Source organism: Corapipo altera, unplaced genomic scaffold (assembly GCF_003945725.1).
Source record: "Corapipo altera isolate COAL_440 unplaced genomic scaffold, ASM394572v1 23, whole genome shotgun sequence".
Lineage (NCBI taxonomy): Eukaryota > Metazoa > Chordata > Aves > Passeriformes > Pipridae > Corapipo > Corapipo altera.
Genome location: NW_020884878.1, coordinates 3,345,582 through 3,367,851, shown reverse-complemented (window position 1 = coordinate 3,367,851; position 22,270 = coordinate 3,345,582). Strand labels below are relative to the sequence as shown.

General features: G+C 42.7%; 1 protein-coding gene across 5 annotated transcripts in view; it reads right to left on the bottom strand.

Annotated features, from left to right (window-relative positions):
- Nucleotides 1–11,989: 11,989 nt before the first annotated feature.
- GPR132 (G protein-coupled receptor 132) overlaps nt 11,990–22,270 on the bottom strand; it is a 76,033-nt gene continuing 65,752 nt past the window's right edge. For all 5 annotated transcript variants that reach the window (XM_027638440.1, XM_027638442.1, XM_027638439.1 and 2 more), the window contains one exon: nt 11,990–13,445. In XM_027638440.1, the coding sequence (XP_027494241.1) occupies nt 12,321–13,421 (1,101 nt within the window). In that variant the 5' untranslated portion in view covers nt 13,422–13,445 and the 3' untranslated portion in view covers nt 11,990–12,320. The remainder of the gene's footprint in view (nt 13,446–22,270) is intronic.

The following is a 22,270-nucleotide window of genomic DNA, read 5'->3' as shown; positions in this document are numbered from 1 at the left end:
CAGAGTATCGACCCAAAACTTCTAGACAACTGAGAGGCATTGCACCTAGTGAGACACTGCAGAGCAGCCTACCTGCTGATGAAATGAGTAACACGGGGGACAGGGAAAATGATGCAAACCAGCTCAGTAGGTCTGTCCTAGGAAGTCGGGTCACCACTGACACCCAGTAAAACCTTCAGAGCGAGTGACAGTTCTAAAGGGATTTAAAAGCACTGGCAACCTGTATAAAATATGAATGGGATGCTCTTCTTTGCCTGAAACAGGAGGTACAGGGCTGGTTTAACAGGAACAGGCATCGCCTTGACCTCTCCAAGCAGGTCTAAGGTGCAGATCGATCCTCATGTGATGGGGCTTCATTGAGCTGGAGGACTGTGTCGAGTGGAGCTGCTGCCCTCGGCCCCTTCCCTTGGCTGGGCAGCTGTTGGCTGGTGCTCCACAGGGATGAAGGACGGGCCTGGCTCCAATCTGTGAGCGCTGCTTGTGCGCACAGGCTCCAGGCTCCTCGGAGCAAAGCATCAGCGGCTGCGGGAGCTGTGCTGGCAGCCAGCTCTGGCTCTCGCCATCCCACAGCCCGCCTGCGCTGCCGGGAGCCCTGGCCAGCCCCTTCCTCCGGCGGTGGCTGGTACAGGGTGGTGTGACCTGCGTCCCATGCTCGTTTGAAAGCAGCCACTGCTCCCTCCGTCCCAGCCCCCTTCCTTCCCTTCTGGACAAGTCTGTGCTGTGCTGCGCTTGATGCATCGGGAGCTTTGCTGCTCCTTTCTCAGGGCTGCTCAGCCCCTGCTGTGCTGGCCAGACTTTCGCACATCGGCTGTGACGAGAAAGCTGGTTTTGAGTTGGATAGTGCTAATAAAACCTCAGAAAGTAACACAAACTCAGTGCCCAGGAGCGGGGCTGAAACTGTGTTTTTGAAATACAAAAAAAACCAAAAAAACAAAAAAACCCAAAGAACCAGACATGACTCAGCCCTGAGCTGGAAGCTGTGAGCTGTCGTCAGTGCAGTGCTGTGCTCTGGCTGGCGACTCTAACTGGGAGACAAGGTGTGTTAGCTCGAGCTCTGTGCTTTACCGGCACAACTGCATGTGGTTTGGAAGAGTTTTTTGGCTGTGATCCCACTGGTTCAGAACGGGGATGGAGCTTGCTTGCCTCTGCCTGCTAAAGACAATGTGGACTTGCTCTGAGTCTGTATTGTTTCTCTCATAATTATTGTTTGATTAAAGCATTTAAGATATGTTTGTCTTTTTAATTTGGCTCCAGTGTAGGGCAGGAGGCCCACTCCTAAATGTGCCATTTCTTTTAAGCCCAACCTGGCAAATTCTGATTACCTCTGAGATAGGCAGCATTATGAAACAGTCCTGAGTGCTTCTGCAGGCAAGCACATTCCTGCAGCAGAGCTAGCCAAAAAAATCCAGAGGCAGATGGAAGAAAGGCTAAGGAGGGTAATTAAATGTGGCTGTTTCCTAAGAAATAAGCCTGTAGTAGCAGCTCAGCTGGGCCCCATAAGCCAGGTACAGGATACAACTTCACTGCAATCACAGTGCACTGAATTTAAGAGAAAGCATGTGTCTTGTTACAGTGTGTTAATATGTGGATCCACAGAGGTGGCTGGAAGTTCTGTTCAGCCTTCAGTGAGGGTAACCTTCTCCTTCACTGCTCTGAGCCTGGAAGGGCTCCTGCTCTTCCAGGAGGGGTTGGACAAAGAACAGCAGGTATCTGGTGCCTGTGAAACAAACCAAAGCTCATAGCAAGCGAGTGAACATTTGCAGGCTAACTGTAGCCTGATGTTGGATGATAATGATGCTGGCATCAAATGTTAGTGGCTTACAAAATGAGAATAGCATAGTCAGAGCACTCATCACACCAGCTAATCCACACACCAGCTAATACATGTCTGAATATGGCAGTATTGGCTCAGCTGGGTGTTTGTGCTGGCGAGAAGCTGAAGAGCAGTAGCAGGCAGGTGATGGGAGGGGGTGTGCGGCTGTCAGCACAACAATGGCAAAGCAAATCCCTTCTTAGGCAGAAATCTGCCTGCCTCAGGCCACCAGCCTCAGGCCTTAGGTTTTATGGCTGTGGGTATCTGATCTATCTACTAGGAGGCCAGGGGGATTAGGGGTGACATGAGCCAAGAAACGAGTTCTTTGTAAGAACTTGTACAGACTAAGACACTCTGTGAGCTAAAAGCAGCACTGTTGTGTTTACCCAAGCCAGCGAGTAACTTTATGGAACCCATAATAAATTGCTAAGAAGTGGTATTAGTATGTTTTGACTGCAGGAAATAGAGTGGAAACAGGACACAGGGAAGCTGTTAAGCTTGTTCTAGTCCACAAACTTTCTTAGCCTGCCTGGCTGAAGTATTGTGTTGGAGTTATCCCTCATGTGCAGGTAGGTGTTGAAATCACTGACCATCAGTTTCCTCTTACAGTGGAAAGAACCTGAAGAGTGCCCTCCTGTTACTCTATTTGTTTATGCTCCTAAACCAGCAGGATGTGACAAAATAAAAATTAAAAAAGTGTTTTCAGCAAGATTTAGAGTTGCCAGACAGTTCAGAGAAGGGATTCTACATGGTGGGTGAGATGCAAAGCTACAAAACCAAAGGGGCTACGAAGTACACTTGGGAAATTCCATTTGTGACACCACAATACGTGCCCTGGCAGGCAGGGACCAAGAGCTGGTGTTGTAGAGGGCGGGAGGAAGAAAGCCTGGATGATACCAAGTTAAGGGCAATGGGAACCTCCAGTGACAGAGCCCCATGCACTGCATCAAACAGCAAAAATCTCCAGATTATGTACCAGCAATCAGCAAAGATGGATTTTAAAGTGCTGAACGATGTTTGGGGTTTTATTTTAAGGCTTCTAAGCCCTCTCCTGGACCATCATGGTAGTTCTGGTTTGTGTTTGTGAGGGACGAGATTGTTTTGTTGTTGCAAAAGTGCTGCCTTAAAAGGATTTTTAATGACTAGAGGAACATGCCTACTTCTTAATAGGGCTTTTCTTTTAAACATACATTTTGGACACTTGAGTGCCATGTTATCTGGTGCTGCTTAAAATATGTGTTCCATATCTAAGCATAAATACCATAGGCTATGACAGTTGCTATAGCAACTAAGCATCTACTATTAAATAGCACCCACAGGCTCAAAACCCATGTGCAGCCTGTCACTACACAAGGTATTCCTTTCTTTGCAGCCAGCTAAGTACCATATTTTCACCTCGGGAGTTAGTCTGTTTCTGATGAATGTGTTTGTGCTGGGCATGTGAAGATCTTTTCTCCCCCATCAGCTCTACCTTCCTTTGAAACTGCAGATACTGTAAGAACAAAATAGCCCGAAGCAGTTGCAAGCTGAAGAAGTTAATGAATAATTCCTTTTTCATATATCCTTGAACATACATTAGAGCGTGGCTTTCAGATCTTTTAGGCCAGATTTGCAGCTTGCACCTTTGCTGTTCTGCATCTTTTGATATTACAGTGTTTTGCTCTTGAAACCAGCCTTTTGGAAGGCACCGTGCTGTTCCTAGAAGCCGTATCCTTGAAAATTACAATACCAATGGGAAACTATTTTCTGCAGTCATGGCAAACCAGAGAGTTATAATTCAAAAGCACAGTTAAAGCTAACAAAACTTTTAAGATTATATAGGTCAGTTGTTTATTTTGAAGCTTGCCTTAAAGTTGGTAAGCATTTGGACCATGAAATTTAGGGGGGGAAAAGCAGAAGAATAAGAACACTGAGGTTAATATGCAGTAACAGTTCTGATAGTTCAGACTTCAGTAACAAGCTGTTGACAGCATTAGTTACTGTCAACAGTAACTAATTTTTACATTTTCCAAACCAGAAATGTGATTTTCTGTAGATCCATCATAAATAGTAAGGAGAATAAAAGTAAGCGTCCGTAAGAAAATTATACTGGTTGTAGAAGTTAATGCTTTATCTACAAGTTAAAATGACCCTCTGTGCTCCTTGAAGAGAAGACGAAGGCTGTGATGACTTGTTGGAGTGTTTGGATTGTGTCCAAATTTTACTGGAGAGTTTGGTGAGTCCATAGGTTAAACGGAAAATGTACTGTATCCACAAATTATTACTGATGTTGATTTGATGTTGGCTTAGTAGAATTGCGTAGTCTATAAGAAAAAATATATCCTAAAATATAGTAGCAACATAGCAATTATAATTTATTGAAGGTATCAGAAAATATTCATAAGAATTAGGTAAACGAAGGCTTGAAAAGGGATATTAAAAATGTGATTTCTTTTTTAACACTATTTTTTCGTAAGAGAATGATTGCTAAAGCCTGTGTGTACCTTGTCTGGTTAAAGGGTTAACCCAATTAGAACCATGAGTAGGAACACAGATAGCAGTCTGTGAGCTGGTCTTGTTCTCTGCTCTGGTCCTGCACCTCGATGGGAATGACAGCTTTGACTTTTGTAGCAGTAAAGGAATGTTAGCTCATGTCTGCTGGTGGTCTATCAGTAGCCAGTGGTTTCCCAGCAATCATTTCAACATGTCTAATGTTAATGGAATAATACTTTGATTGGCGTTATTTACGGATAGCACCAAATGCCAGTAGACTTGGGATAAAGTCACCAGAGCTGCAATGAGCAGTGGTGCAGGATGATGTGGAGAGTGGTTTGCTGAGGCGGGGAGGCAAAATGGGGCTCATCAAAGAGTTGTTCAAAATTTGCTGGGTGTTTAAATACTGCATGGGGCTCCTCAGCTGAATGTCTTAGATGATCTCTTTGCCTTCTGCCACTTACATACTCTCCAGGGAATCACAGACAGATCCTGGCAACTTCCATCACCCTCCATTTTTTATTTTAGTGCAAGGGAATCGTCTCTCTCTTTTTCTCCCCATGACTTTCCTACTTGTTTTCACTTCTGTTTTTTTTTGGTTTTTTTACTTCTTCTTTTTCATCCTGTTTGTAGCCATCATTTGGAAAAGGCTGAGTGTTTCTGCCATATTTGGATAAATATTATAACCTGGTCGTGTGTCTGACTCAGCAGCAATCAACAGCACACACACACACACATCTGTACGGACTGTTCTACCGAGCAGCACGAAGTCTTACAAACTTATGATTACAGGATGTGAACTTAAGAAATATGAGCGTTATTCATGTTTTTTCTTCTACTGTGAAGTCCACCATGCCCAGCAGGAGAAATAGGGTAGAGTCTGGTGCCCTCTTGTGACTACACCAAACCCCTGGAAAAACATCATCCCGTGACCTGAAAGAGATCAGGACTTGAATTACACTGGAAAACACAAAGAAATTTATCCTAAACAAATCTGGAATATAGAAAGGGGAAATTAACCTCTCAGTGTAATTTCTGAGATGAAACTTCTGCGTGGTTCACAGTAGAGGCAGTAGACTTGCAACCCATACATGACTGTTATGTTGAATATTTCAGTGATATGTTGCTTTCAAAAAGCTTTTCTTCATGCTAGTCAATTAGATATGATACTGAAGGATGGACAGGTCAGGATTATATATTAATATTGCTTTACATTGTATAATATACACAAGCTACATTTCTACCTTAAAAAACCCCCAGACTCTCCAAATTCTGGGGGTTTGAAGTCACTATGATCTGAAAGTATGGTCCAGCAAAAGAAGTTCAGATTCACATTTAATTTTTCACAGCCTTCAGGGAGGAGGAGGAGGAGGAGGTCTGTTTTCACAGCTTTGGTTTAACTTCACGCTGATTTATTTGTAATGAGTTTCAGTATCTCCAGAGTTAAAAAAAGAAAAAAAAAAAGATTATTTTCTGGGATTTTCCCTTGTACATTGTTATTTACCATCTTGGAATTTTACTGGTTCTAGTATCTGAAACTGAATGCTAAGAAAACAAAAAGAAAAATATTTATTATAATTTCCAGCTTCTCCCTTCTCATGAGAGGGGAATATTTCTGGTCAGAAGAGGGAATGACTCATCCTTTAAAAAAGCAAGCAGGGTCCACTCAGCCTCTCATTAGGGAAAGCCCCGTGCTGAGTTACAAAATGACTTTTAATTCTGATTTTGTGGATACCGAAGTGGCCTTCTGACCTTTAGTTTCCCATCAAATCTTTATGACATTACAGTCTGCCTGTATCTGCTTCACACCCCTGTGTGCAGAGGAAGTTCCTCATTTGCCTCTTTGTTTCTGATAGAAACTTGAGAATTGTTCTTGACCTGCCTGGAATCTCTTGACTTTTGTCGATGGGCCATTCCCGCAGGTCAAGAAAACAAGAAGTCAGTGATACTCCTGAGTTCCCTTGTTGTTTAATGTACATTTTTCTTCCCTTCTGCATATTGCTGTGTCCAGTCCTGAGTTTAGTTTGAGGCTTGTGCATTTGTTCCCTTAGGACAGAACAGTCACTGCCAGCGGTGCAGTGAACTGTACCATTCCACTGAGAGCTGAGGACTGTCCATTTTCCTAAACCTTATTTTAGGGAAGAGTTGAACAAAAGAATTAGAGGTAGGCAGAAACTGTACATGCAACTAAATGGAGAATTGCAGGATTTTTTAATAACATCTCATTAAATATCCTTTATTAAACATATTGTCTAGCCACCTAAAAATGTCAAGCATATAATAATAAAAACTAGCTGTAGTGGGTAGTGTGAGCCTAGTCTTCTCAACCATATGTAAGTAAGGCAACCCCTTCCCCCAAATTAATCAAATAGATAAGCTCAAATAAATAAGAATAGTTCTGTTGTCTCAAGCGTATCAGACTCACATTGTCAGAGACTCATCCCAGAAATCTGGTGCTAAGAAAGTGCTTCCTAATCTATGAAAATAGTGCCAGGAAGGGAAGAGCTAGAGAGGCAGAGTCCACTTGGATAGGTCTCCAAGAACTGAGGATGTTGAAGATTTTTGCTGAGGGCCTATTGTGTACAGTAGTGCAATAGCAAATGCCATTAATGTTACTGATGTCTTTAGTCCTGTACCCAGACAGGTACTATGAGCCTAAAGGCTACTTGGTCCTGATAGTTTCCAGTTTGGAAGTCAACTCTGTAGATCAGTATCACTCATATTTTGGAAACAACAAAACACCTCCAAACACCAAAACATCCCAGTGAAGAAAATCCCAGCAAAGTCCCCAAGGGTCTATTGCCCATGTTACCAGAAGGAGACACAAAGTTAAAATGAAAGTCTGCATATTTTTTTTCTGGTGCCCCAGCATAAATAGAAGCAAATAAAGTACTTTGAATCTGACCCTGAAAGTGCTGACCCATTAGAATTTGTGCTTTAATACCTTATATTTGCCTCCATGCTCTTCACTGCTCCATTGCAATAAGCTCTGAATATGCATACCACACACCTGCTCACTCTTTCTAGTATCTCCTGCAAGGGCTGGTATTTTAAACTGAGAAGCCAGACAATGCTCAAGGGAAGAAGTGTCACATTTTACAGATGGGGAACTGTGATACAGGCTGCTGCATTTCTAAGTAGCTTTCTGAACATGGATATTTGCATATTTGAACAGAACATCTGCGACTTCAGGTTTACAAGGCTTTTCAGGACTTTGTTTATCACACAGCACCTTTTTCCCACAGTATCTCTCTTCTCTTTGATTCTTCATCGCCCTCCACAAAATATCTTGAGACAGACCTTTGAACATAGAGGGGATGCTCTGTGATCAAGGGCTGAAATGCACAGGCCCTGTCACAGACTGAGGCTACCAAACAGGATGGATCATTTCGTGGTGTACTGAGAGCTTGCTCTTGTAAACAATATTCATGTGATATTTCATACAATTCTTACCACACACCTTATCATCTCTCCTCAGCAGACTTTCTACCTGTCTGCAAGGCTGCTTTTTGCTTCCTTACCTCAGAGCATTTCTTATGGGATGGAGTAAGAGAGTAAAATCCTAGCAGTTATCCATGATGCGAATTACAGATGATACATAATGAATTGAGCGTTCTACCCTTTCTTACCAATAGCTCATGATGGCAGCTACTAACATCTATTACCACGATGTAAGCATTAGTCCCATTTGGGATAACAGATTTCTCATTTTGTGCTTCATATTCTCGTCACTTGAAGATTGAATCGTGAGGCCATGCTACATCCCCCTGCTGCAAATATAAGCGCCCTCTCCTGTGCATAGGTTCATTTTACAGGGAAAGAGGGAGTGCAGAGGAGTGAAAACCACCTCAGAAGGTAGAGGACTGGTAGGTATCACATCCTCTATAAGTTGGTTGCAGAAGACATACTGGGAGATCCAATTTTGGGGATGCTGACAGCTGTATGCTTCCCTGCACACCGAGGAGGTTAAAAAAAGGATTGCATCTCTCTGATGCAATCCCTCCACCCTTATTTGCTGCCTTTGGTTTGTGCTGGTTTGAAAATAAGACAGGCATTCCAACCTGTCAGGGAACTTTGTCATCATTTCACTACATAGAGGAAGTTTCCTAAAAGACGTGTCCCACAGTGTGAGCTGTAGAATGATAATATGCTCACAAAGAAAAACCATTAGATTTTGGATATTTTTGAAATATTTTTGAGTTAGGTTTCATCCCTCAGTACCCAACAAAGATTCGATATGGGGTTGTACATGAGAGCAGGAACTAAATGAGACCAACTACAAGGTTGCAGATGAAACTGTATCACACATAGAGTCTGAGTAAATTCATATCGGGTTTTGCCTGTTTTGTGTAACTATCCTCTTGAAGCAAAATTTAAGACAGAACATTATTTACAGAAAATTTAATACAGAAAGTATTTCTTAGTCAGAAATAGAGTTTTGTAAGTGACTTACCCCAAACATTTACATAAAAAATTACAGTCTTTAGAAACAGCAGAAATTGATGAATAAGCAAACAGATCAGATATATTGTCTGCAAAAACTAGTTTGGCCAGCTCTAGTTCATAGCCAGAAATTATTCACTTCACGCTTTACAGTCATACTTAAAATAATCAGCAATCCACTTATCTCTCAGGCACATTATGAATGTCTGAGACACATGTAAAAATAAAATCATGTTTTATTTATTCAGTAACCCACTCTTCTTTAAATGATGGAAGTTATACTTGAGTAAATGCTGAATACAAAAGAGAGTGAAATTTTCCAATCTCAACCCCATACACCGATGAGCAGCTCACCTGCTCTGAGCCTTATGTGTGAAGACCTGAGCATGTGAAGACCAAACTGGGAGGCAGAGCCTAGATTTGGTTCTGTACACTCTCCAAGTCATGCTATAGCTTGAGTTGAGTGAGTAGATTGTGCACGGATCCGAATAGCTGTGTTGAGATTCAGATCTGATGTAGCAAGTGAACCTTTCTTCACAGCACGAAGCAGTCCCTGCAGACCCACTGCAGGGGGATGTCTCTGCAAGAGGAAAGGGTGGAAAGACCCACACAGTCAGTCCACCCCTTAGATCTGCTCTGACATGAGTAGTGCCCCTTGCTGAGTCTCTTACATGTATCCCAGTGCTGAGACCTTTTCTTTGCCTGAGTGACACAGTCAGATACTGTCTGACAAACCAGATCACGTGCTTTAATTTATCAGATAAGAAACATCAAGTTTGTCTGATGGGATATTTTAACAACACAGAATAGCATTTCTATATGTCCTCTCTCAGCTGTAAAGCTGCTTTTCTGTTTATCCAAAGAAGTCAGGATTGGTAGTTCTTCCATGTGGATACATTGCTTGATACCTGGCCCCTAATACTTTCAGTAATCTGTCACAGAATTATTTGGAAAGCACCTCTGGAGATTATCTGGGTAAATTTCCAAGTTAGATCAGACTTCATGGGTCTTTGCCACTTCTGAGGCTTTTGGTTCAGAGTGTGTCTGAACAAAGAAATTCCAACGATTTTCTTTAAGAGAAGATGCATAATGATATAGTAATTTAGAACAACATGTAACTTCAGTGAAGCAAAAGAATTACAATTGTTGCATCAGATCCTGATAATCCCTGTCCCTTGCATCTGTGGCACTGACCTCTAATGTTGTTCATAGAATTACAGAATATCCCATGTGAGAAAGGACCCACAAAGATCATTAAGTCCAGCTCCTGGCCCTGCGCAGGACCATCCCCAGTAGTCACACCACATGCCTGAGAGCATTGCCCAAATGCTCCTTGAGTTCTGTCAGGCTTGGGCCATGACCACTGCCCTGGGGAGCCTGTTCCAGTGCCCAAGCACCCGCTAGGTGAAGAACCTTTTTCTAATATCCAGCCTAAACCTCCCCTGACACAACTTCATGCTTTCATCTTGGTCCTATCACTGGTCACCAGTGACAAGAGATCGGTACTTGCCCCTCTGCTTCCCATTCTCCCCTCATTCTCCTGTGGGCTGAACAGATCAAGTGACCTCAGTCACTCCTCCTACAACTTCCCCTCTAGACCCTTCACTGTCTCTGTAGCCCTCCTTTGGACACTCTTTGATAGCTTTATTTCCTTCTTGTATCATGGATCTGAAAACTACAACAAAGTGCTTGAGCTGAGGCCGCACAAGTGCAGGGTAGAGTGGGACAATCACCTTTCTAGACACTCACTATTTATCAGAGGAAAAACATCAGAGAGATTTTTAAATTCATTGAGGTCAATATCTAATTTGCATCCATTTCAATCAGTTCAGAAGCCTGTTCCTCTGGTTTCTTCTAAATTCACTGATATTATTCACCAGAGTTTACATTTAGGCTATGAAAATCCTGAGGCTGGGGCAGTTTGCATTTGCATCTTCAGAAATGTGTCACCAGTGTTGGAGCAGTATTCAGCTGCTGCTGAAAGTTTGATTTTCAGCAAAGTTACAGACATTCTGATATTTTGATCTCTTCTTGATACCTCAGAGAATTTGATTTCTGGGATGTGTATGAAGATAGAAACACAGAATTTGTTGATTAGTATCTCAACAGAACTTCACATTTTTCCAATTTAGTATTATGTGAGCTACTTTCGAGGAAAAAACATTTCATATGTAGATACCAGAGGAGCAATTAAATAATGGTAATAAAAAAATAAATATGTAATAAATATAATGAATTGAAGAAATATCATTTTGGCACAGTTTTTCTTCCCAAACAAGTATAAGAATAAAACATAATATATAGAAATATCAATGGCAATTTTAATATATTAAAAACCAATATATTTACATTAATATTAACATTGGCTAATACTAGTTCAATTAAAAAATATGAACAAATAACAGTTTTAAAATATCACAGAAATACAAAATTACAGATGAAACAAAATGATGCTGTGAAACACTTTATAAACTCGTACTCAGATCGACTCATGATCTCTGTCTGTTGGATCACATAAAAATATGAAGAAGCATTTATTGCCATATTTGTACAATATTTAATTTTTAAATTCTGGTTTGAAGGCACAGGGAACTACCATCAGTAAGTTATTAATAGTAAGAATGGTAGCATCAATAAGAAATTTGCTGCAGGGTGGTCTCCTGTGTGCACCTCCAGCATGTCCAAGGGAGTTCCCAGCTATGGGGAGAAAGGACTCTGCTCTCCAGGCTACCAGCCCTTCCATGTCAGTAAGGCACTTGGCTCTTTTATAGACAATGTTAGCTTATTCAGAAATGAAACACAAGCTCAACAAATGTTCAGAGATGGCAAAAAAGAGTCCCTGACTCCACTTGGAAATATCTAAGTTTTCTATATGTGTCAGTTCATTCTAGGTTTGGCTGCAAAACAAGTAAAATTTACTAACTGTAAACCGTCAGACATTAGAATTGCACATTTTAAGAATTTTAGGACAGTGCAGGATCTTGACTAATGCAGCAGCAGTACCATCATTCTGTGTTACCAGGCCACTGTTTTGCCCTCTAATTCCCCCAGAATGTGCAATGCATACAGAACTATGGGAAACATTTTCAAGGCTCTCGTTGAAAGACTTACTCATTCTTAATATTTTCCACTGGTTAACCACAAACAGTAACGGCAGAGTGCATTTATGAGACTCTGAACATGTACCTCCTCAAGAAGCAAAAATGTCAGCCATAGGAAAGACACGTTGTTCTCCTCAGCAGTGGGTTGGTTTTTTTTTTGCTCAGATGATAAACCTGATTTTACCTCATGTGAGCAAAGGAATCAGTCCAAATAATAACCTTTTAAGATTTCAATTTGAGTCAAAGTAAATTACTTGGTTTATTCCACATATCCGTAGCAAATCAATATTTTCACCGATGATACTGGTGGGCAAAGTTTATTGTAGGAGACAAACAGAAGAAATAAGAATTATTGCTCCCGTAGTGTCCTCGAGGAGTTGCTGACCCATGCAGGACATGCAAGATGATGTCAGCATGGAAATACTTGTGTCCTACAGTCTGCAGCCTGCAGCTGGCATTGGGAACTTCTTATTTGTTTCAACATCTACCCGCTAGCTGCCACCTTCTTGGTCTCTGCCACTAGTACAGGTCTTTTGAGTGTTGGGCGAATCTGTTAGTTCTTTGTTTTCTTCCCTTTGCCCTTCTTCCCCTGATTCTTCTTGTATTTTTGATTTTCTACTCTCAGTCTTGTGATTAATGGATGAATTTAGCTTGGATGAGTTCAATCTCCATCTCCTCAGGCTCCTGTAACAATCTCTTCTGATGTTTTCACTAACCAGCACGTAGATGATTGGATCAGCAACACCATTTGCAGTGCCTAAACACAGAAACACTGTAAAAATCGAATATATCTTCCTTTCAAATGGACATGGGCAATTCTGATTAAACATGAAGTGTATGGCTCTTATTATGAGTACCACATGGTAGGGAGCAAAGCAGATCAGGAAAATTACAATAATGGCAATAGCCAGATATTTCACTTTGGCTTTTTGGTGACAAGTCAAGCTGCTGCTACTTTTTGTAATTTGAAAAATTTTGTAGTTTGTGAAAATGAGGATTGTGAAGGGTATGGCAAATCCGAATAGGAATCTAGCAAAGCTGAAAGAAGCCAATTTTATGCCAAGGGGCACAGTCTCAAAGCAGGTTCTATTTGTGTGGTTTTGTTCATCTTCCATGTAAAATACTGGAGTGTGGATTACTGCAACCACAGCAAAAAGAAAACAGACTATTATGATGGCCTTTTTCTGTCCTCTTCTCCCCCTTGATTCCAGAGGATACACCAGTGCCACGTAACGATCCAGAGAAATGCAGCACAAAAGCAGAATGCTGATGTATATATTGCAGAAAAAGATGAATCCTGTTACTTTGCAAGCAGTGTCACCCATGGTCCATCGGTGCCTGTTTTGCACATAGATAATCCAGAGAGGCAAGGTACTTATATACATCAGCTCACACAATGATAAACTGAAAATGTAGATGGCAATTATTTTATTCCTTTGGATTTGTACCAGTGTAAGCAGGGAAGTTAAGCAATTTGCTGGAAGGCCTATGGCAAAAACGATGCTGTAAACAGCAACCAGAAGTGGCTGGCTCTCTTCATAGGGAATTCCTGGGCAAGTGGAGTTATTTTCTGTGTCTAGGCAGTCTTCCATTATTCTTATTCCAGCTGGTGTTTCCTGAGAATGAGAAGACAAGGTGGAAAGTTAGCATTGTATCACTTAAAAATGTGTCAGTAACGGTTATGGCCCCGTAGGTGCCCACTTGACATGTCAGGGGAGCAAGTGGGATGCTTGAGGAAGCATCTAAGGCAAGTTTTCCAAGTCCTGCTAGTCTTCTGTGGGGACTCCCTGGGAGTCAGGTCTGATTTACGTCCGGGAAAAAGTGCTGTTTTCCACAAGGAATTTCTTGACTACAAGAAATTTCATTTTATTATAAAGGGTGTCTGTCTATTAAAACGGGGTTTCATGGACTGTTCCTAAACCATGCCTCATAAATAAGACTGAGCTGCTGATCAATTACTAAAGACAATTCTCAGAGTAAATTGAGGGCCCTAGTAGTAAATTATTTTATTTTTTTTAACCGAATAACAAGAAATGCAAACTACAGAGATTTCAGAGGCAGACTTCCAAATTAAGGTAACATTTATGGTCACTCAGGTGGGGGAATCATCTTAAGTGGGTGGTGGTAGTTCACAGAATCATAGAATCGTTAAGGTTGGAAAACAGCTCTAAGACCATTGAGTCCAACTGTGCTGTTGTGTCAGAGACTACCTTGTATACAAGAACCAGAATCTGGCCACTGGTGTGTACCTCCACACTTGCAACATAGTGGGTCAGGTCTGTCTAATTCACACTTCTCTCCTCCCTCCTCTTAAAGAAGAAGACAAATTCATAGTACGATACTACACCCATGATAGAAAGTCAGTGAAACTGCCAACAACATCTGTTTGATACCTCTGGGAAACAACAGGAAGTAAGGGCAGTTAGAGGATGTAGACAAGACCAAAGAGAAGAATATACATGTTTAAGAGATGGAGGCAAAGAAATTTGGTGCTCTTTGAACAGGAGTGGTTACAAAAATCTCCACCTTTTCAAGATGACCATACACAAAAGCAGATGTGGCATTTGGGTTGTGTTAAGCAGTGCTAGGGGCAGCATTTCTTGCAAAGATGCAGGATTATTTCCATGCAGAAGTATTCTCCAAGGGAATAGAGAAATATGGAGGTGGGTGCGCTGTAATGGTGGTGTGTGCCCTTAAAAATTGTATTTTACTCTATTTATGAGTTGAAGGTGTCCACTGTATAACATTCCTGATAAAAAGAGGTCTTACCTGGCTTAATATTTTGAGGATTCTCTTATGGGTGGACACCTACTCCAGGGTAACTAAATCCTGCTAACTCCACAAGGAGATGTGTTGGCAGAAACAGTCCCTTTAGACAGAGGAGGCACATGAGCTTTCACAGTCCACACTATGTGTGTGCAATTTTTTTAACCCTGAGTTCACGCAGGGGAGAAGCTTTTAGCAGCCTGTGAACATTTATTTATTGCTTGTTTGGGCCCATCTCAAGCAGACCAAGGGAAAGCGGCTTGCTCCCAATGCAGTGGGATTGTCTCCTGCATCTCCTCCCCTCCATGTGGGCAAGAGCAGTCCCTGGGGTGGCACAAACAGGTCAACCCTGAATGCTTAACAGAGCACCTGCCTTGCAAGATCCCTAGAGCTTGAAGGGCAATCAGGTCCCCTGACTTAGTTTGGTTACCAGATGATGAGAACAGTGTGAGAAAATGGACACAGGTTGCCTTGAGCTGCAAGACCCTCACAGCAGCACAGTACTGGCCACAGCCATAGACACCAAGAGAGGATCTCCTGTCCCATGTTCAGAGATCTTCACTTCCATCAAGTACCCCGATGCAGTCAGTTTTAAATGAAGATGTCCTGGCAAGCAAGAGGGCACAGGCCAGTGGCACCTGCTGCCCCCAACACCAGCAGCAGAACAAGCTGTTCCCTGAGCTGGGGATGTTTGAAAGGCACCTCCTCAGACAGAGGAACTGAGAAAGTGCTGTGAGCATAGAAGTACAGTGGAGGGTGTGACCCCCCTCTGAGACTGCCTTCCACTTCCCCAGAGTAAATCTTGCTCCACTCTTGTGTTGACAGGCTGGTGGTTGCTGCACCAGTTGGGCCAAATTATCTTTCCAGAGGGTTGCATCCCTCCACCTCTGAGAACTGGACTGGAGTCTGGTGGGTATGTTGAAGCTCTCTCAAGGGGGATCTGAAGTTTTGTCCCTGGACACAAAACCATCCCTCTCCTATCTGCTAGTTCCCCATTCTACAATCATATTTTAGTTGCTAAAAGCCCCAACATTTCTCATGCCATGTGTCACTGCATCCAAAATCTCACATGGACCTCAGCCTACAAAAGTAAGGTAGGTGAATATGAAGTTGTAGAGTAATTTAGACATATTCATGCCTTCAAAAAAAGTTGGATCCAGTATAGAAGAGAATCCTCACTGCTATGTGGGGAAGACATCTCAGTACTCAGCAGGTCTGCTGCCAGGCTGTGTGTCAGAGGGTGCAGTTACTTTCCTCCTTTCCTCGCAGTGAAAGTGAGGGCTGGTGTTAACTTACAAAAGCAGTGGTTGCGATCAAGGCTGGTGGTGATTTGAGTTTTTTGCTGCCTCTGAGCATCTGCCACCCATGGTGTAGGAGGAAGGGTTTTCTCTAGGCCACTTCCCAAACTGCTGTGTAGAGTGGATAAAAAGGGTGTTTGATTTCAGGGTCATCAGTGATTCTCTGCCCAGACTTCACCTATGAACTGACATACAAGAGCTTGTCCTCGACTCAGACGTGCCTGACCAATGTGAGAGCTGCTGTTCAGCTGCACACCACAGAACTGCTCTACACCTGTGCACCACAGAGAGTCTTGGAGACCTCCCCTTCTATGATAAAGCACAGCAGGTGAATACAGCTCATGGGGCAGGAAGATGGGGACAGCCAGGACAGGGACATGGCAGAAGTCACACACCATCTCAGTTACTCATCAGCTTGTCTGCTCAGAGCAACTTAACAAAAACACCTTCAGGACTGGTTGAGTTTCTCTCTCCTCCCCTCACTCTGCGCTTTGCACACTTCTTTTGACCCTGTGTTTGTCTGAATATTCTCCTTTCTGCACGGCTTCTGCCAGGGCAGCTGATGGTGCAGGGCAGGAAGGAAGTGGTAGAAGAGTTCTGTAGACACACGCTCCCAATGTTTGTTTCTCTTGCTTCTTTCCTTCACCTCCTTCCCTCTCACTCTGCTCCAAGTCTCCTTCCTATGCTCAGCACCTGGGAGAGGGCCTCAGGAAAGAGACGCCTGTGACTTTCTTAGCTACCTGCATGGAGCATACTTTTTTCCCTTGGTGTTTGGCATATGGACTAATCCACAGAGCTGGGGCTGAGCTGAAGAGACCTTCATCTTTATAAAACTGTCAACTGCCAGGAGCAATGCCTTGGCTGACACAGTGCAGCTGTAGGCGTGGATTTACACTCGTAGAAAAAAAGCATGTGCTGAATGACTCTCCTGGAGCTCTGGCCTGTCAGCTTGGGAGCATGTATCCTTCCCAGCAGGAATCCTCTATGTCCCAGCCCCACATCAGGAACAAGGAGAGGAGACCATCCACTTCCTCCCCTCCCTCACCTACTCTTACCTCTCTGCTACTGGACACTGCATGCAGCCCAGTTCTGAGCTTTACTTGTCTCTGCTAAGTTCTCCAAGCCTGCAGAGGGATTTCCTTCTCAAACTGAAGATCACAAAGCAGCACTCAGATAATTTATGAAGTTTCTCCCAGTGACATTGTGATGACTCATGGTTAAGGGGAAAAAAACACCACTACAATTCACTCCTTGACTAAAGTCAACTTCTCGGGGCCTCTACACCCCCCTTCAACTGAATACACATTGTTATCTCTTTCTCAGGCCTTTAGAGTTTACTGGATTCGTACTTGATTCTGAGTTCTTGGCTTCCTCTGTGGTGTCTAGTCTAACCTGCATCTCAGATCTTAATTCAAATGAAAAATAATGATAATTACAGAGCTGAAAAATCCACGCACCATTTTCTGCTAATATTTGTGATGAGAAATTTTGATTAGAACAGCAGAACTTAAAAGATTTATCACATCCAGCAATTTTCAGGTATTTGTAAAGAGTCGAGTGTAGCTGTGATGCCAAGGATGAACAATATCCAAGAACACCTTTGTGAGATACAAGCTGCTCCAATGCATTAGGTTTCTTCACTGCTCAGCAGCTTTCAGTTGAGCTAAGCCTCTCCAAGGTAGCTGTTTTCACCTTTCTGAGACTTACCTGCTAGGTCTCACCAACCATAGCTGGGTGTTACATCAGGTCCTGACCATGTTTCACATCAACAGCTCAACATATATTTATCATCACTCTGAGGCTTCTTGCTCCGTGGGACTCACTGCACGTGACAAACCGCAGTCAGCATGTGCACATTTGTCACGTTCAGGACGTGCAAAACATCTCATCTTCCCAGACAATCCACTCTGGCTCAGGAAGCACCTGAGCACAAATCACTGGGAGGTGGGGTAATCCGCTAGGGAACACGTGCTGCGTGTGTGCTCTTTATTTACAACCTTGCATTTCTGATGTAACTGTGCTATGTTTACACTGTTAGTTGAATAGATAATTATGTTTCTTACTCCTAAAATGGAGTGCCTACATCCTCTTAATGTATTGAGAACTTACGAAGAGAAAACCCTGGGAAAGGCCAGGAGATACCCAAGTATAAAGGGAATGGATGGAAGGGGCATGACAGAGATGAAAACCCACTTTCTTGAGGTGTGGTGAGAAAGCAGCAGAAGTGTCTTGCTGCAAACCCACTAAGCAGGGCTATGAAACCAGAGTGTGATTGACTGCCCTTTCCTCATCTCCTCTTTGATCCAGTCATCTTGCATTCCTCATGGCAGGTGGCCCAGATTTAGCAGGAGGAATGGAGAGATGTTCTTTCTCTGGCTTTCCTAGGAAGTGGCAGATTTCAAATACCAAACTGGTGTCTGGTCTAGAACAGATCTTCTATATTGTGGACTGGGACCAAAACATGGCATTGATGTGCAGGAGAGCCTGTGTGATGGTCATCTGTCCTCTCCTCTACCCAGCATCAGGGAGCATGGAACTATCCTACAGCAGTGCCTTACACACCTCATGGGCAATGAAATCAGGAGCCTGGGATGCTGTGAGGATGTGGTTTCACATCACAGCCACACCAGACTTACAACCTGTCTGTCATCTTTTTTTCTCCCTTCCTTTTTCATGACCAGTAGCTCACCTGACCCTGCAGTGACTTAACTGGTGGCTCCTGCTCCTGCTGCTCATTTGGGCCAGTTGCATTAATCCTCTTCCAAGAAAAGTCTTTTTATTAACACTGAAGTGTAAAAAGGGAAGTGAAAGCAAGTGGGAAAGCAAAAGGCTTTATTTTGCCCATTTTTTTTTTATTTGTCTATGAGCTGCTCATGTAAAACTGTTTAAATTTCCAACAGAGAAGTAGGAGTGATAAAAATAACCCCTTTTAGAAAAAATAAAAAGGAAAATTACAGATACCATTACAAAGAAGGGAGAAGTAAAAAAAAAAAATAGCTGAACAGAGACTGGTTGAAAGTCTATGGATTAACTCACACGAGGTACAGAGGGACAGCAGAGAAAAAAACCAGTGAAATACATAACATGAGTACAATTACATGAGCAAAGTGCTTTATTTCATAAAATTTTCTTTTTCTATTAGTTTTCTGATCATCCTCCTATGCCAAAGATTATTCTTAGGACTGAAAGTTTTGAGGTATTTATGTGATATTAAGAACAATTTAAAATAAGTGCAATGATGGTTAGGATTAAAATAAACCTTCTCTTCACACCTTCCTTCCTGTCCCCAGTAGCTGTAGATGAAAACAACCTGAGTGTCTTAAAGCATAAATCAGCCTTCAGAGGAACAGAACCTGAGCTTCTCCTGAAGGGTTTTGTGTGCTTTCCTTGGTAGCATGTGGTACTGGAACTGCCCAGATGTGGCAGATATGCCACCTACAACACCCATCACCAGCAAAATCACTCCTTGTCTCAACCAGGGCTTCTCCTTTTTGTGCAGAACTTACATTACCTGCCTGTAAGCTTTATGACGTATTACACTTTCCAGGCCCTAGCTTTTGTGTCTCTTAACTTGAATACAAAATAAGAAATTACCAAAGATTATTTGCTCTACTGTTCTTGAAAGTAGGAAAAATGTTTATGGTATCTTTGTGGATAAAAATAGATTGTAACCCATGATTCCAGCAAGTCAGTGAACATCTTTATTTTTTTTTCCATTATTAATAGACAAATTAATAGGTGAATTCACTCCTATAAGAAAATCTCAGCATAAAAAGGGAAAACCAGGAATGGCTCCACTTAATTACCCTGCTTTACTGAGACACGCAAGATGGTAGGACTTGAAGTTATATAATTTGAAATCTGAACATAAAAGTAAATATTTTCAAAAACATTGTTTCAAATTTGAATGTAATATATGAGTATATAATTTTCAAACTATACGGTTTCAAAACTCTGTAGAGAAAAAAGGCTGTTTTTAAATTACAGGTCTATACTGGGAATTCAGCCTGAGCACAGCTCCATCTTAAAATATCTTTCCTTCACTGTGGTGAAGCAGGTAACCCCTCTCTTGACTAGTGCTGGTTAAAACAAATCATGGGGCATTTGTAGGCTGAAAATAACTACTGTCAGGAAGCAGCAAGACCTTGGGATTAGTTATACAGCCTTAATACTTAACTCTATACTGCAGATACAAGCAGTCTTACAAAAATAGAGAAGATATTTGCTAAACGAGAGAGGATATTAACCAATTGCCTTTCAGGAGGGGACCTCAGCAATCATTTCTGATGAGAGGAAGAGGTTTGATTTGTCTCATGGTACTCTGTTCATAGATTTGAACTTTTTGAAACTATAGATTTTTAAATGCCTCTGTGGAGGTGTTTTTACATAGATCCACTTCCTCCTTTCCACAATCTGCAAATCCCACAATAGTGGTAAATGTGCTAGTTTGCTAAAATAAGCAGCTGTGGTATCAATAAGCGGAACTGTCATAATTCAAGGTTGACAAGGGACTCAGTTTAAAATAGTGATCCTTCCCTAAACTATGTGTCCTAGTGCCATGTTACACTACCTGGAGAGGGACTGCACAGGAGAGAGCATGCCGGGTGGTTTGGAGAAAGATGTAACAGAAGATCCTGATACAGGGCTTAAAACTGTCTCATTAAACGTATCTAAAAGCTAGTAAAACTACTCAAATGTCATACATTGCACATAGGGGAAGTTCACAGATGAAAAATAGACCCCAAAATCCACCCGTACCAGTGGACTTTTTTCTCCAGTCTCATGATTCAAAGGCTGTGACTCATAATTTTGAGACTTTTAGACGCAGCAAAGTTTTTCAGTCCTCCCTGAGACCATCAGAGAGCAGCTGTTGCAGGGGAGGTTTACTTCCTGGTACCTACTAGCTTATCTGGAAAGGGTCTTGGAGCCAGAGGAACAGTTTCATGGCCAGAAGGGCCACCAGGAACCCCAGAAAAGCTCTCATACATGTGAGGCTAAACTATAAAGCTTGTCAAGTCAAAAGGCTGAGGAAAGTACAGGTTTTAGAGCAGAGGCAGTGAAAGTGAGTAGCTGAGAGCAGCTCTGCTTCACACCCTCTTCCTCACACTTTCACACACAAAGCCATCAGGCACTCCCGTTCAATGACTTCCTAAAGCTGTCACAGCTTAACTGGTAGCCTTGTTGATGGGGGCTATTTGTATACGGCTTCTGTTAATCAAGTGGCTCATTTGGAAACCTAACTGGCCAAACTTTCTTACTGGCTCCTGCTGGAACTACAAAGTCTTGGAAAAAAAAGGTGAGAAGTGTGACTCCCATGCACAGATGCTTTCTCCTGCACCAGAGTGCTCATGGATGCCAAAGCACAGCCAAATATCTGCAGATTTGGCAGTGAGGGCTTACACATGGATGAATACTCCTCTGGACTCCTAAAAGAGCAGGCTGGGGTGTTGGGGAGCAGGCTGTTTTAACAAGACAAGGAGCTAGAGCTGAGTGTGTCTAATTGCCATATTTAAGGAAAATCTGACTTCAAGCAGAAGAACAAAGAAGCACCAAGACTTATGTCAAAACCCACAGGTCTACCCCTTAAAAAAGAGTGCTCTGTTATCCTTAGACTTTAGGATTTCCCCAGCAGCTACTTAGGACATCTTCCTCCTTATTCTTGGCCTTCGGGCCTTCAAACAGGACACTCCTGCCAAAACTCTGGCACCTGCAATTAGAAACACACTAGGAGCCACAGAAAGCCCACACTAGAGCCATTTGCACCCTCCAAACTACCATGACTCAAAGTCATCTCTGGGACAGCAACTGTTCACCTGGAGTCGCTGGAGATTTCTGTACTGAGGCCATACACCTCACCCTTCAGGGAATGCCAGCACATGGCCATGTGTGACACCTGGACCAATGCAAGGCATCAATAAAGGTCATCAAATCCTGAGCAAGCAGAGGACAACCACAGCCACCCTGTGGTAAAGAGAGAGACTTGTTCTGCAAGGAGGACATCACCTCCAGAGTTGTGAAGATTGGATCTCATCACCTCGTAGGCAGGCAACGAGATCAGCGCATGAGGCATGGCCATACCTGTGGCTTGTGGCATCCCTTGGCTAGCACTCAGCACCTCTGTGCTCCTGGCTCCACAGAGGCTGTGGGGACTCTTTTGCTGCCACACAAGAACAGAGCAATGCTGTAGCAGAGTTGGGTGGAGAGTGTGAGTTTTAGTGATGGTTCAGTTATCCTACCTTGCAGTATGCAGCTTTGCTTGTTTTAATTTGGCTGTGGATGGTGCCTGGCTAATGGCTCTGTTTGTTTCTCACATATCGGTTTGTTTTTATTAAGGGTTGTGTCTACCCAAGCATGGTCCTGCATGCTGTTGGCCTGCC